This window comes from Taeniopygia guttata, chromosome 7 (assembly GCF_048771995.1).
Source record: "Taeniopygia guttata chromosome 7, bTaeGut7.mat, whole genome shotgun sequence".
In the NCBI taxonomy this organism is placed as follows: domain Eukaryota; kingdom Metazoa; phylum Chordata; class Aves; order Passeriformes; family Estrildidae; genus Taeniopygia; species Taeniopygia guttata.
The window spans coordinates 2,247,364-2,260,767 of record NC_133032.1 but is presented as its reverse complement, the minus strand read 5'-3'; the positions used below and the strand labels follow the sequence as shown (position 1 = coordinate 2,260,767).

The window sequence follows — 13,404 nt, the reverse complement described above, 5'->3', positions numbered from 1 at the left end:
TACAAAATACTTGTAAAAATGTATGAAGTTTGTTATGAATCTGAAAATTCTCTAATGAGAAACTTTTGCTCTCCTCCCATCGCCCCAGGCAAGGGAGGATGGCTGGGATGTGTCAGGAAGAGATCCCACCCTTCTGCACCCAGGAGCCCAGTGAAAATCCTATTGGATCATGGTGAAAAACATGTTTTTTCCCATTAGTGGAAGATGACACTTTCTTTCTTGGATTTCCTTTCTTCTGGGTTTTCCCATGGAAATAAAAGGTGGGGGGGGAATGGATTCGAGGGTTTTACCTGGGGAAACGGTGTCTGGAACAAATTTTGGAGACCAAACTGAGCCATGAGAGAGGGTGGAGGGGAACTTCCAGATCCTGGTGGCCACAACCCTTCCCCTGCCACTTGTTTGATCCCCATCCCAACCTTCCCCTGGAGGTGACAGACCCCCACCAGCAAGAGAACAGGGTAGGACCCTCTCATGACCAGCACAGTCTGGAATAGCAGGAATAACAGGACCTCCCACCAAGCACAACCAGGCTGGAAGAAAAGCTCCTGCAGAACTGTGGTCCTCAAGGGGTGTGGGCTCTTTGACATTGCCTTGGGGAGTGGGACATTGGGAACATCCTCTCCTCCCAACGTAGGAAGCCACCAAGCAATGGGAAGTGACCTCTCCATCCCAAGGGCTCTGATAGCCTGGGGTGTGCCTGCCTGTGCTATGAAATATTTATTCTGTGTGGCATCCTTGACTGCTTTTCCAACTTGTTTCTTCCCCCCACCCCACTCTCGTTTTATATCCGCTTCTCTTCCTTTTCAGACCCGCCTTATTCCGGGAATTATGGGAAAAGTGTGGCAAAAATCCGGAAGGGGTTTTTAACTGTGTTTTAAGAAGTACTTCCCCCGTTGCCATCCTGCTGACAAAGACTCTTTTAGGATTCTGTGATTCTATGAAAATTTACAGCAAACTGTGTGGTGCAGCATCGCACTGGCTTCTTTCAAATTCAGAGATGCAGGATCTGGTCTAGGGATTCCTACAACCTGACTGCTGGGACTTATTCTGGAATTTCCTGGCTTACACCATGAAGATCTGAGCCAATCCTTGGAAATCAAAGAGCAAACAAGTAACACATTTCCTCTTCCAGTGTCACCAAAGTATCTCCTCAGAAGGAGCTTCACAGAAACATTTAGGTTGGAAAAGTCCAACCTGTGACCAGTCCCGTCCTTGTCACCTAGCCCAGAGTACCACATTCAGGACTTCCTTGGACACCTCCAGGGACGGGCACTCCACCACCTCTCTGGGCAGTCCCTTCTGATGCCTGACCACCCTTTCCATGGAGAAATTCCTCCTGCTGTCCAACCTGAATGTCCTCTGGAACAGCTTGAGGCCATTTCCTGTTGTCTTGTCACTGGTTACCTGGAGAAGAGGTCAATCCCATCTGGCTACAATCCTCAGCTTCTTCTGAGCCAGGATCCTTGTGTGGGATGCAGAGACCTCACCTCACGCAGAACTGCAAGTGTCCCCTCTTTGGAGTCCCCAGGGCGGCGCACAGGGGGTCCGGTGCTGCATCCCGGCTCCGTCTCCTGCATCCCGGCACAGCTGGATGGAGAGCCCGGCTGCTGGAGGCAGGGCTGGCGGAACAAAGAGGCCAGTGAGACGGGGACTTTTGAGTGATGGAGAGCAAAGCCCGGCAGCTCCCCGCAAGCGTCGGGGCCGTGAAATCCGATTCGTGCCCCTCGGCGGCAGCGAAGGGACCCCGCGGCAGGGACGGGAGCGCGCTGGGGCGGCGGGGAGGGACAGGTGGCCGCGGGCTGGGAAGAAGGACCGTACCGAGGCGCCGCGGACACAAGATCCTCTTTGTTCGGGTGTTACTGGAGTAGAAGAGTGGCTGCGGGAGAGGTCTCGGCACAGCTGCCTGAACTCCTTCCCTCCCGGAGATCAAAGCCCGCCTTTCTAATTGCGGCTTTTATTGCGCTCGCCCGAGCACTCGCCCGCTGCCCCGGTGGCTTTGGCGGGGGACAGGTGTTTGTTAACACGCGTGCCATCGCGGGGGATTAGCGGATTTAAAAGCGAGCCCCGGGAGACACGCCGGTGCATCGCGCTCCTGTTAAAAGGAGGTTTCTGCAGGAGCGTCTGCCCCCCTGGCACAGGAGAGGGAAAGGAAGAAGCCCCTGGGTTCACAATGTGAGCCCTGTGCATCGCATCCTGGTGGAAGGGCGTGGGCTGGAGAGGGGTCTCTGCACAGGGATGCTCCATCCTGGAAAAGCCCCAGCTGGAGCAGGGATCACTCACTCCATCCCCCCAATGCTCCCTTACTGCACCAGGGACCCTCCCCAGTTCATACCCTCCAAAATCCCTGCTGGACCAGGGACCCACCTGCTCCATTCCTCAAATGCCTCAGCTGGAGCAGGGATCCTCCATCCCCTAACCACCCCGTGCTTGACCTGGGATTGTCCCATATCCGAAAATATCCCATGCTGGATGTTTGATCCCACCCTACAACGGACCAGGAATCCCCACGTTCTCTTTATCCCCTGGAATTTGGGGCCTTTCAGAGATTTCCAAGCAAGGGAACTGCAAGGTGGGGGAACAGTCAAGAGAAGAACTGTTACATTGCTTAAAGGTACCACAGCTCCTTTCCATGGAGGATTAAAATATGTGGAGAGCAAGAACTGCTGGCCCAGGAGCCAGGGAGGGGACAGAAACTTGGCTGAGGATCCCGGAGAACAAAGCAAAAACAGGAAAATGCACAGACAAGCCTGGAAAGTCATAAAAACAAAGTTTAGGTTAAATACACAGAGGGTCTCTTATGCCCTTGGCAGGTTAATAAAGGGCAACTTTTGCCTCCAGAGCCTGTGGCAGAAGCCATCGCTCCTGGTTACTCACAGGGAAGACAAGAGGAGGGGGATGGAGGTGTCCAGGGAGGACAGAAAGGAGCCCACACACCCCCAAATCTCAGATCTAGGGGAGATTTGCCCCCAAGCAGCAGCAGGAGGACACAGAACCCCACGGGCAATGACAGCTGGGTGGAAAACCCTCATCACTTCCTGCTACTCTGGTCACTTTTTGGTCTCCTACATATCCTCCAAGCTCCTCAGCCTCTCTGATTTAGGGTTTGGTTTTTTTCTTTTTACTTCATAGAATCACAGAATTATTGGATGGTTTGGAAGGGGCCTTATTTAAAGCCCATCCAGTTCCACCCCCTGCCATGGGCAGGGACACCTTCCACTATCCCAGGTTGCTCCAAGCCCCATCCAAATCTGACCTTGGACACTTCCAGGAATCCAGGGGCAGGCACAGCTTCTCTGGGCACCCTGTGCCAGATATTTATACCACTGTGCTGGAGTATAAACCTCTAGAATTGAGACCTTGGGTGTGAGTTGAAAAAATCAAGGGTGAGGACAGAAAAAAAAAAAAAAAGGGAAAACGTAATATCCCAAATATCCTCCCAGATAGCTTTTTGTTTATTGGAGTTGAAACCAACGTCCCTATGGACATGCAATAGATTGAAAAGTTTGTTTGGGGAAAAAGCAGTGATAATTTCCCACTGGCTGCTCGCCATTTCCTTTCATGGGCACAGCTCCTAAAAATGAGGCATTTTCCCCTTTGATGTCATGGAAGGAAATAACCTTCTGTGTTTGGATCCAGCCTTGCTCAGATCAGCCCTGCTAATGCCAGTCAGGCTGTTGAGGGAATGGGAAGGGCGTGGGGAGGTTCAGCTTGACCCTTTAGCACCATTTTCTTTAACTTTCACATTAAATTACTGTCCTATTGTTCCATATCGCCCCGTTGCATCCTAATTTCCCCACCACGAGTCTTTTGTTCCCCTACAAAGCTTTGGAAGCAGATGAGAAAGGGAAACCACTTAAACCACTTGCAATAATCATTCCAGAGGGTACCTCCAGATCACAGGCAGCAGCACATGGAAACGACTGGGAAAATGAAGCCCTGTCACGAAATGTCTATTAATTTTTCTTGGAAATGCTTTGGTATTGCTTTGAAAGCTACTTGGGACTGTCCAGGATGGCAGAACTGGGATCCATTTCCCTCCCTGCTTTAAAATTCATGCAAGGCACAAACGAGTTGCTGAGATTTTCCTGCCATCATCACCAGGAGCTGAATAAAAATCACATTAAACTTACTTTACACTTCTGCAGCAGCCGACGGCCAGTGTCTTTAAGTGCTTTTTGAGCCTGTGGGCCAAAGAAAAATCAGGATGCTGTCAAGTCAAGGAGCCTTTCTGTTAATTTAACGTGGTTAGCTTTGCCAGTGGGATAGATTTTCCAACGTGCTCAGCTGTTTTATGAGTCTGGCCTCTTCTTTTGGTGTCTGAATCGAGGAGAAACTCCTGAGTGAAATAAATGACCTTGTGGTTTTCTGAGATGCTGGCTCAGGCAGCCTCCATCACCGTCCAGAGGTCCTGGGTGACGCCACCATACTGAGGCCAGGCTCCAAACAACGCCAGGAACATCTTCCACACCTCCCGGATTTATAACAACCCTGAAAATACAACAAATCTGCTGTATTTTTTCTTGGTGACTCAAAAAGAAGTGTATTCCCTTCTGGCATGTTTCCTCCCTGAACACGTTGCCACAGCCTTAAATAGCTTTGGAAAAGGGGGGAAAAGAGAGAGGGGAGGATGCAGCACATGCTTGCAAAAGGGTTAATTCCATGCTAATTCCAAGGAATTTCTTCCAGAGAGGGGCTGGTGCATTTGGGAGGCTTGGCTCAGCACAGGACAAAGCAACACCTCTTCTGTTGTTCCAAAAGAAAAATGAAAAGCAAAACGAAATGTTAAAAGAAAGCAAACAAACAAACAAACAAAACCCCCCAAAAAACCTAATTCCCCCAAATAGAAAGATTCTCTCGGGTGGAAAGGACAGTGGGATGTTTGGACGTCCAGTTTCCTTGGATTTTTAGGCAGTTTCTCTTGCAGCTAGTGCCCTCTTGAGGAAACCTCTCCTCTATTCCATTTTTACAGGGTTTTTTTTCCCCCGGATGAAATTATCTCCCGGCGGGGAGCAGGAACATGGTCAAGGGGCTGCGATTCTGCCCCAGCCCAACACAGCCAGCGGTGCCGGGGACCAGCTCACGCCTTCCCACCTGGACCCACCAGGAAGGAGGATGGCATCGGGATGTGGGATTGCAGCCCCCAGGAGAGGAATCTTTCAAATTCAACGTGCTCCCGGTGGCAATCCGGGATGCTCTGACCCCATCCCCGAGGGAAGGTCCCCCACCGGCATCATCACAAGCTGCCGCCCGCTTTGCTCCCCTCCTCGCCTCCCGAAAACACGAGATAATTGGGAACGGGAGCAAAAGGTGAGGACAGTGCTCCTCTCAGATGTCCGAATGTCAAAGCGACGCTGGCACAGAGCTGGCGGCAACAAAGGGCCGTCGGGATCGATGCGGCTGGCGGGGACGGCAGCGGGATGAGAGGTTGCTTCCCGGGAAAGTGATGCCTGAGCAGGCGGAGCAGCAGTGCCATCGCCTGGAGCCCTCCTCCAAGATGCTGTGCCTCAGGCGAATGCTAAAGTGAACACAAACACACGTTAATTTTGTTTTTCCACAGCCCAAACCTCTCCCGCAGCACGGGTACTCCATGGCAAAGGGATCAGGATTTACACCACTCTTCTTTTTTTCACCCCAAAAGTGTGGAGGACGCACGAGTTTCACAGCGAGGTGGTGCAGCTCTTGAGCACGGCTTGGGAAAACTCCCTGCGTGAAGGATAAATGGCTTGGGGAATGATTTTCAGGGCAGTGCTGGGGATGGAGGATGGTGGAAGCGCTGGGGTCAGGCTTTGTTCAAGGAATATGGAGAGGAGGGTGGCGATGGAAAGCAAACCCGTTGTACCAGAAGGCAAAGTTTGCAGAAAATGAGCCCTTCGGGCTGATTTTACCCTAAAAATATGAATTTACATCTGCGGCCCCAGCAATAACACTGATTTGGATATTTGTGCTGTGTCAGGGGAGGTTTAGGCTGGATGTTGGGAAACGCCTGAGCTCTGAACAAGCTCCCCGGGGAATGGCGACATTCCCAAGGCTGCCAGGGCTTAAGGGATGTTTGGACAAGGCAAAGGCTGGGATTGCTGGAATTGGTGTCTGTGCAGGGCCAGGGCTGGACTTGATCCTTGTGTTTAACCCAGGGTATTCCATGCCTATGGCCTGTCGCCAGCAGCAGGCAGCAGGTTTCACAGGGAACAAAGATAAAGGAACCCAACTGTAAAAACTACTTCTAAAACCCACCAGCAACAGGCACAGAGCTGGAAAAGCACTCCCTACCCCTTGAGAACAGCCCTTACGTACGTGCAACGTGCAATAAGGGATGCGGGGCGTCCGTCTCACGCATCGCATAACATGCGACAGATACGGAGAGAAATCCGTATTGCACGCCAAGCACACTCGTTTCTTTATAGGGAAAGTTCGCTTGTCACACAGGAAACAAAGGGATTTTAAAGGGCTGTAACCACGGCCGCACTCAGGCGCCGCGCGCCCCCCTCAGCCCCTCACGGGCCCCGGCCACGCCCCCGCCTTGGCCACGCCCCCTGATTGGCTACGCCCCCGTCTTGGCCACGCCCCCGTCTTGACCGCGCCCCCGGATTGGTCACGCCCCGTCTTGGCCACGCCCCCGCGGTCCTCCAGGAGCACCGAGACGCGGGCGGGAGGTGCGGAGGGGAAGGCGGAAGTGACGTCAGGGCGCGGCGCGCGGCGCCGTGAGGGGAAGATGCCGGTGGCGGTGATGGCCGAGAGCTCCGCGAGCTTCAGGCGCCTCCTGGAGCAGTGCGAGACGCAGGAGCTGGAGGTGCCGCGGGACGGGGTGTGGGGAGGGGTCTGTGTCCGTGCGTGTGAGGCGGGCAGGGTGCGTGGGAGCGGGGGAGGGCTCAGTGTTTGAGCTTGCCCCTTGGGCTCGCCAGAGAGCCCGTCGGAAAGTAGCACCGTGCAGATAAATGGGTGTTTCCGTATTATTATTCGCGTCGCTTCAGAGGGAATGGGGGGAGTGGTGGAGTTTGTGGGTTTCCGTCCTTCTCGTGGCTGAGAAAATGAAGGTATCGATGAGGGGAGTGTAGCCCTGAGCCAGGCTCGGGGAATTACCCTTAGAACGAGTTTAATGTGGCAGCTTTCACTGGGAGCTCCCTCCGTGCTGCTTTACGGTCCGTTGTCCCTTGATAAAAGGCCTGAAGCCTTATTGGAGATCTTTGCAGCTTTCAAAATTTTACACCTTTTTTATCGCTCCTTTATTTCCTCCTTGTGAGCGCTGCTGAGGTGTGGCAGGGACCGAAGCTTAGCTCGAGGTTCTTGGGAGGGACGGAGAGGCTTTGCTGTGGTGGAGTGGCCTGAGCTGAAGGTAGGGGGTGATTTAATTTTAATTTCAACTGCTGCAACTCTCATGAGCGTAGGAAGATGGAGGCTTATTTATTCCCCCCCAAAAAATTGCACAGACCTGTTACATGATGTGAGAAAAAACATAAATAAAGCTCAGTCATCTTGGAGTGTTCAGTTTACGTAAAACCTGGCTTGGTGCTGCATTTTGTATCACACCCCCCTTTAGAATCTGCAAGCCAAGAATGTGTGTTTGTTTTCAGGCCCCTGGAGGAATTGCCACACCCCTGGTTTATGGCCAGCTGCTGGCTCTGTACCTGTTGCACAATGACATGTAAGTGGCTTGTCCCAGCCTGCGGCACTGGCTTTGTCACCAGCACATTGGGAATGGGCTCTGGGATTAATAAAAATGTTGTTTTTACAGAGAAATAATGACAATATTCCCAAGAATCGAGTCTCTTTCACCCCTTGATCTGTCAAGAAAGCTGTTCTCCTTTCCTGTGGGGGAATTTGGGAATGCAGTTCCTTCAGTGGTGAAATTGGCTCCTCTGGGAAGTGTTAAACATTTCAGAGTTTTGTTTTGTAGCTCTTCAGGGCTACATTTGTTTTGGGTTGGATTTGGGGTTGTTTTGGATTTGTTGGTTTGTTTTGGGTTGGATTTGTTCCTTCTGTTTAAATTCCAGCAGGATAGCTCTGGACCATCCCTGTTAAAAATGAGTGTTACTATTGGCTTGAAGGAGCTAAATCTGCAGGAATTCCTGGGAATTTGGTCTGGGGGGGTTATTCCATGTCTCTGGATGTACTTAATGCACTAAACTTGAGGTTTTGGGGAGAAGTTGCTTTCCCAAACTGGTGTTAAATGAGGCAATTAAAGAACTGTTGGTTGTGTTCCAGCAGTGCAGTGTTGTCTGCTGGAGAGCATCTCTGCTTTTCCCACTTCAGTATCCAATATTCCTTCCTGGAAAGAATATTTTTAAAGCACTGAGAATGTTCATTACAGCATCTGGACAAACCTTGTGGTGTCTTTTTGCCGCATATGGTGACTGAGAAGTATTTTTAGTCTTTCTATTTATTTGTTTTTAGGAATAATGCACGTTATCTCTGGAAAAGAATCCCTCCTGCTATCAAATCTGTAAGTATTGGGCCAAATTTACCTCAGAAACATGCTGGTTTTGTTGCACAGCAATCTGGATTAATACTGGCTTTTGTTTTTGTTTTTGGTTTTTTTTTTTTGTCACAACAGGCAAATGCTGAACTTGGTGCAGTTTGGTCAGTGGGACAAAGAATCTGGCAGAGGGACTTCCCAGGAATCTACACAGCAATCAGTGCACATCAGTGGTCTGAGACTGTCCAGCCAATCATGGAAGCACTCAGAGGTACAAGCTGAGCAGGGAATTGCCTGGAATTATTTATGTCTGCTCCAACAGAAACAAATTGTCAATTGTGAAAAATCAGGACAACTGCTGCCAAGTTTTTGTAGGTTTTACTAAAAGGTTTTCAGGTGTCGGGTGTAAATAAATAGCTCTACAAAACCTTGTAGAAACAAGTGAATTAGTCTTAGTAGGATTTTGTTTCTGTGTATTCTTTGACACTGGATTTTCATAAACCATGTGGTTTGTTCTGTAAGAGCAAAACAGACCATAAATCACCCAGTTTTATCAGACTTTTGACCGGGGAACTTGGCTTGGCATTTCAGAACCTTGTAGGACTTACAAGGTGTTTTTTCAGTGAAATGTTTTCCATCTTCTGTAATGGTAACATGCAGATTCTTGCTCCTAGAGGGCAGTGCAGACTGCTAAAAAGAGGTGTTTTGCAAAACAAGTTCCCTAAAACTGCTTTTTAGATGCCACTAATTAGTAACTAATTGCTGGCATATTGCCATCAGAGAATGCAGAGTTCCCTGAAGTGCTTTACATGCTGGTGGTGCAGCCCAGGATGCTGCAGGCTGCGCTTGGAGGTTCAGTGTAGGCTCTGAGGGGCAGAGAACAAGCTGCTGTCTCTTGCTGCTGACTGTGAGTTGTGGGAAGGGAGGGGGAACTCCTGAAGTGCTCACTTGAAGGCTGGTAGTGCTTTTCCAGAGGTGGTAGAATTGAGGAAATGTTCTCAGCTTTCCCAGCTCTGGAGATGAGTCTCTTGTGCCCTGTGTTCTCTCTCCCTAGATGCAACCAGGAGACGAGCCTTTGGACTGGTTTCCCAGGCTTACACATCAATAGTTGCAGATGATTTTGCAGCCTTTGTTGGCCTTCCTGTAGAAGAAGCTGTGAAAGGTACTTGGCGTTATTCCCTGAGTAATTTTTGTACTGATGATAAGCTCACAGAGCTCTAAGTGATAATTAATGAAAATGTATCTACAAATTCTGAACCTGTTAAGTGACTGGGCAGTGATCAGAGAAAAAAAAAAATCTTGGTTCTGGATAATGGTTTGATTTTTTAAAAACTATTTGCTGTTAACTATCACTCTTTATTCTCCTCTTCTGTGTCTTACAAATACCTTTCCAGGTGTGCTAGAACAGGGCTGGCAAGCAGACTTTGCAACTCGCATGGTGATGCCTAAAAAGCCAGGTAGGTGGAGCTGTTACTTCATGAAACATTCAGCATTTTCTAGGAATTGGGTGTGACGTTTTTAATTACAGCTTTGCACAGGATTCTCTTAGATACTTTTTGGACACTTGCTGCTCATAAACACAGAGCATGTGTAAAACGTGAGGAAGTACAAAGTGGTGGGTTTGGTTTGGACCTACAACAAGTAGTTTGGATTAAGCTAAATCCTTACATTAACTTGTTTAAACAAAAGCAGACAGGATATGCTGTGATTGCTCCCTCTTCTCTGCTGCTGGCTCTACCTCTCTGCAACACAAGCTGGGTGACCTCAAATGATGTGTCTCAACCTAATAAAGATGAGTAAAAAGTAGACCATCTTGAGCCTGAGATTTTTTTTTCCTTCAGGAGAATTAGAGCTTCTTTAGGCAGGTGTTCCAAGGAGCTCCAGTTGTTGATGTAATTTTCTTTGCTTTTAAAATCTAAATCTTCTTTTCTTCACTTTCATGGTGTTGATTACAGAATGTCTGTTCCTGCAAAGCTAGGTCTGCAAAAATACTTGCCTTTTTTTTTTTTCTTTTTTATAAATCTGTATCTGGCTGTGGCAAAAACAAATACTAAGGTGTAAAAGCAGGATGAAAGAACTGTTCTTAAACTGCTCTGTGCAGCTCTGGCAGAAGGAGCCAAATTACAGCATATCCAAAAGAGTAGGATATGTTAGAGTAAGAAATACACTGTTTGTATGGGCAGAGTTTTTGGGTTTTCAGAGCCCATAATAAACAGATGCCAGGTGTTGAAATCTACCTCTAAGGGGCACAAAGCCAAGCAGAACCCTGAGATTTTATATATGAGCAGGTGGGGGTTTTATGAACTGGTTGCAAAATATGAAGAGCTTAAAAAGAACTGGGAATTGCTTGCATGTGGTTGTTGTTTTCCAAAAGCGAGCGCAAGAACTACTATTCAGGCAAAAGAAAGAGGCTCTTTTGAAGTAACTATGCCTTGGATATTCTGCTTTTTAGTTACGAAGTCAAGTGTGATGAATAAACAGGTTTAATTTTAATTAGCTTTTGATCCATGTTTTGCTGCATAGAACTGTTTAAAACTGTTTCACTGGGCTAATTTTGTATGTTCTTCTCCAGGTGTGCTGGAAGCGTCCTTTAACAGATTTATTCCTTCATCAGGTATTTTTGTTTATATATAATGGATTTAGCTAAACCTGCATAAACAGTGAGTGGGAATTGAGTCCTAGAGAAGTGAAAGTTCTCACTAGCCCCCCCAAAATAAAAAACAACAGCTTACCCCAATTAGGTGCTATGTAAATGTGCTTCTCACTCCCTCACATTTTAAGCAGTGCTTGAGATTCCTGAGGTTCCCAGTTCCATAGCAGACCTCCCATGTGTTCTGCTGGTCTGATCACCCACCAGATCTGTTTGTTTGGAGTCCTCAGGATAGCAGCTTGCAAGGAAAGGAGCAACCAGAGAGCTCCAGGAGCTTTCTTCTCGAGGCAGAGTACTGTCAGCGCTCATTACTCAGACTCCAGTGTGTGCACAGAAATTCTGGAGGCTGCTGACAAGTGGAACTTGTTGCAGCAGTTTTTGTGGTTAGTAACTCCTGGACTGCTGAATGCTGCAGATAACAATTATATCAGCTGGAGCTGTGCAGGGAGGAGATACAGTTAAGATCTGTCCCCAGAAGGCTGTTGATTCTCAAATGCATCTGTCGGATGCATTTGATTTGTTTTCCCTTACTGTTGTGATGGATGGTACTGCTGATGGATTTGCTTTCTAAATTTAATTAATGATCCATTTGTTTTATCTTTGTAGAACCTGCTCCAGTCCCACCAATTCCCAATGAACAGCAGTTGGCCAGATTGACTGACTATGTGGCTTTCCTGGAAAACTGATCACCCTGCTCCTGTGTTCAGAACAACTTGGGAATCTTGTGTACTGACAGTTTTTGATCTAAGATTTATTTTATTCTGTATCTGTTAAATGTTGCAGCGTCCCCCACTCAAAAGTGTGAAGTATCCAGTGTATGTCAGCCCCACTCCTGTTTTGCCAAAGCCCAGCTAGCAGTGAAACAATCCTTTAACTCCTGCAATATTTATTCAGTAGTTACACAGCATACACAGCAGTATTACATAGTACATTTTTTTTAATTGACTCAAAGCAGAACTGTTTTCAGGTGTGTTAAAAATGGAGAAGAAACAGTTCTCTGGTGAGTACTGCAGTGCTTTTCACAGATTTACTGCATGTTGAACTAGAGGACAGAGAGTGGAAGACTGCCCAGCCTCTATGTACAGAGAAAAAGTATTTTGATGAAAGTGAAAGAAAACAATTTTACAGTAACTCTCTTGCAAATACTTTTGTGGCATATTTATAATTGATTTTTTTCTTGGTCTTTCTAGATTGTTAAATCATCTTGTTCTGATGTGAGAAATTCCACATCAGGTATATTTTTACAGCAGAATAATTGTTTAACAAGGACAAATCTACACTTTGAGGAAGTATTTTGAGTTTTGGAAGGTTTTGTTTGAGTGAAGTAGGACACCAGATGTTTTCCTGGGTAACCCTACACCTTGAGACCTGTCATGTCTTGCTCCCTTTCATTATGCTGGGCCAGGATCTGCAAGAAATAACAATTACTACCTGTCTTTAAGCTTTCTGGGTTACTTTTGCAGTGATTGGAGAGGCGTTTCAAGGTTAGAGTAGGAGCAGAGCCCAGCTGGAAGGGGGGTGATGCATTATGCTGCAGTATCAGTTTGAAGAGTAATTCTCTCTGTTGGAGCGGTGCTGTGTTAATCTTTGAGCTGAGAGTGGATTTTGGAAGCAAACATGAATTCTCTTGCCATTTGTGTTACATTGGTGAAAAGGCTGTGGAGAAAGAGTGGTGCTTTAAAGGGCAGTGCATGTCTCCATTTACTTCTCCCCCCTTTCTGAAATCCCATCCAGAGGTTCCATGGAAGTTGATGAGTGTGCCCTTGTGTTGTGATTGTTTTTCCAGTGTGCACTGCCTACTGTACATTCTCTTGGTGAGGGGGTGTTAGCAGGGAGGAATTACAAACTGTGCTCTTGCTGCCTGGAGAGCTCCCTTGATATGTAAACACTTTCTCAAAATGATTATTTATTTGAAACCCACCTAAGACTTGGATTGCTAAATTTGTCTTCAGTGATATTAAAGAACATGTTTACACTGACCTTGTGCACTTGAGTTTTTAAATTTTCTGCAAAACAAAGGTCTGGTTTGGTGAGTTTTTTTAATGAACTCTTACTGTCCTAATTTGGATAGGGCTAGTTAAGGATTACTAGTATTACTAGCAGTTATAAAACAATAATATAAAATAAAATACTAGCAGTATTTTATGCCTTGACAGTTTCATGTGCAGCAATTGTATGGTGTTGTATTAAAAAAAAAACAAAACACTGGCACCCCTCAGATGTCTTAAATATTCCTTGGTGTAAAGTGTTTGAACATCTGAGTGAAAATTTCCCTTCCGAGTACATGTCTGCACTTGCTGGTAGCACACAATCCTGCTTGGAGAAATGTAACTAGCACATAATT

The 13,404-nt window shown here is 47.4% G+C and overlaps 1 protein-coding gene and 1 long non-coding RNA gene across 2 annotated transcripts; one reads left to right on the top strand and one right to left on the bottom strand.

Annotated features, from left to right (window-relative positions):
* Positions 1 to 3,434: 3,434 nt before the first annotated feature.
* On the bottom strand, positions 3,435 to 6,500 carry LOC140684533 (uncharacterized). The gene is made up of 2 exons (XR_012056913.1): positions 6,292 to 6,500; positions 3,435 to 5,515 (listed from the first exon to the last, which is right to left on the bottom strand). It is a non-coding gene; the product is annotated as an uncharacterized lncRNA (long non-coding RNA).
* Positions 6,501 to 6,657: 157 nt separating this feature from the next.
* COPS8 (COP9 signalosome subunit 8) lies at positions 6,658 to 13,039 on the top strand. The gene is made up of 8 exons (XM_002192742.6): positions 6,658 to 6,787; positions 7,569 to 7,639; positions 8,389 to 8,437; positions 8,549 to 8,681; positions 9,465 to 9,572; positions 9,805 to 9,867; positions 10,983 to 11,024; positions 11,667 to 13,039. The coding sequence occupies exons 1-8, from the start codon at positions 6,710 to 6,712 to the stop codon at positions 11,744 to 11,746; spliced, it is 624 nt and encodes a 207-aa protein (XP_002192778.1). The 5' UTR covers positions 6,658 to 6,709; the 3' UTR covers positions 11,747 to 13,039.
* The last annotated feature ends 365 nt before the right edge of the window (positions 13,040 to 13,404 follow it).

Bases quoted from the DNA above. Each gene is read 5' to 3' on its own strand.
- COPS8 (XM_002192742.6), top strand. From the start codon at position 6,710: ATGCCGGTGGCGGTGATGGCCGAGAGCTCCGCGAGCTTCAGGCGCCTC. The intron at 9,868-10,982 runs GTAGGTGGAGCT...GTTCTTCTCCAG, and splicing joins GGTGATGCCTAAAAAGCCAG to GTGTGCTGGAAGCGTCCTTT. The intron at 11,025-11,666 runs GTATTTTTGTTT...TTATCTTTGTAG, and splicing joins CAGATTTATTCCTTCATCAG to AACCTGCTCCAGTCCCACCA.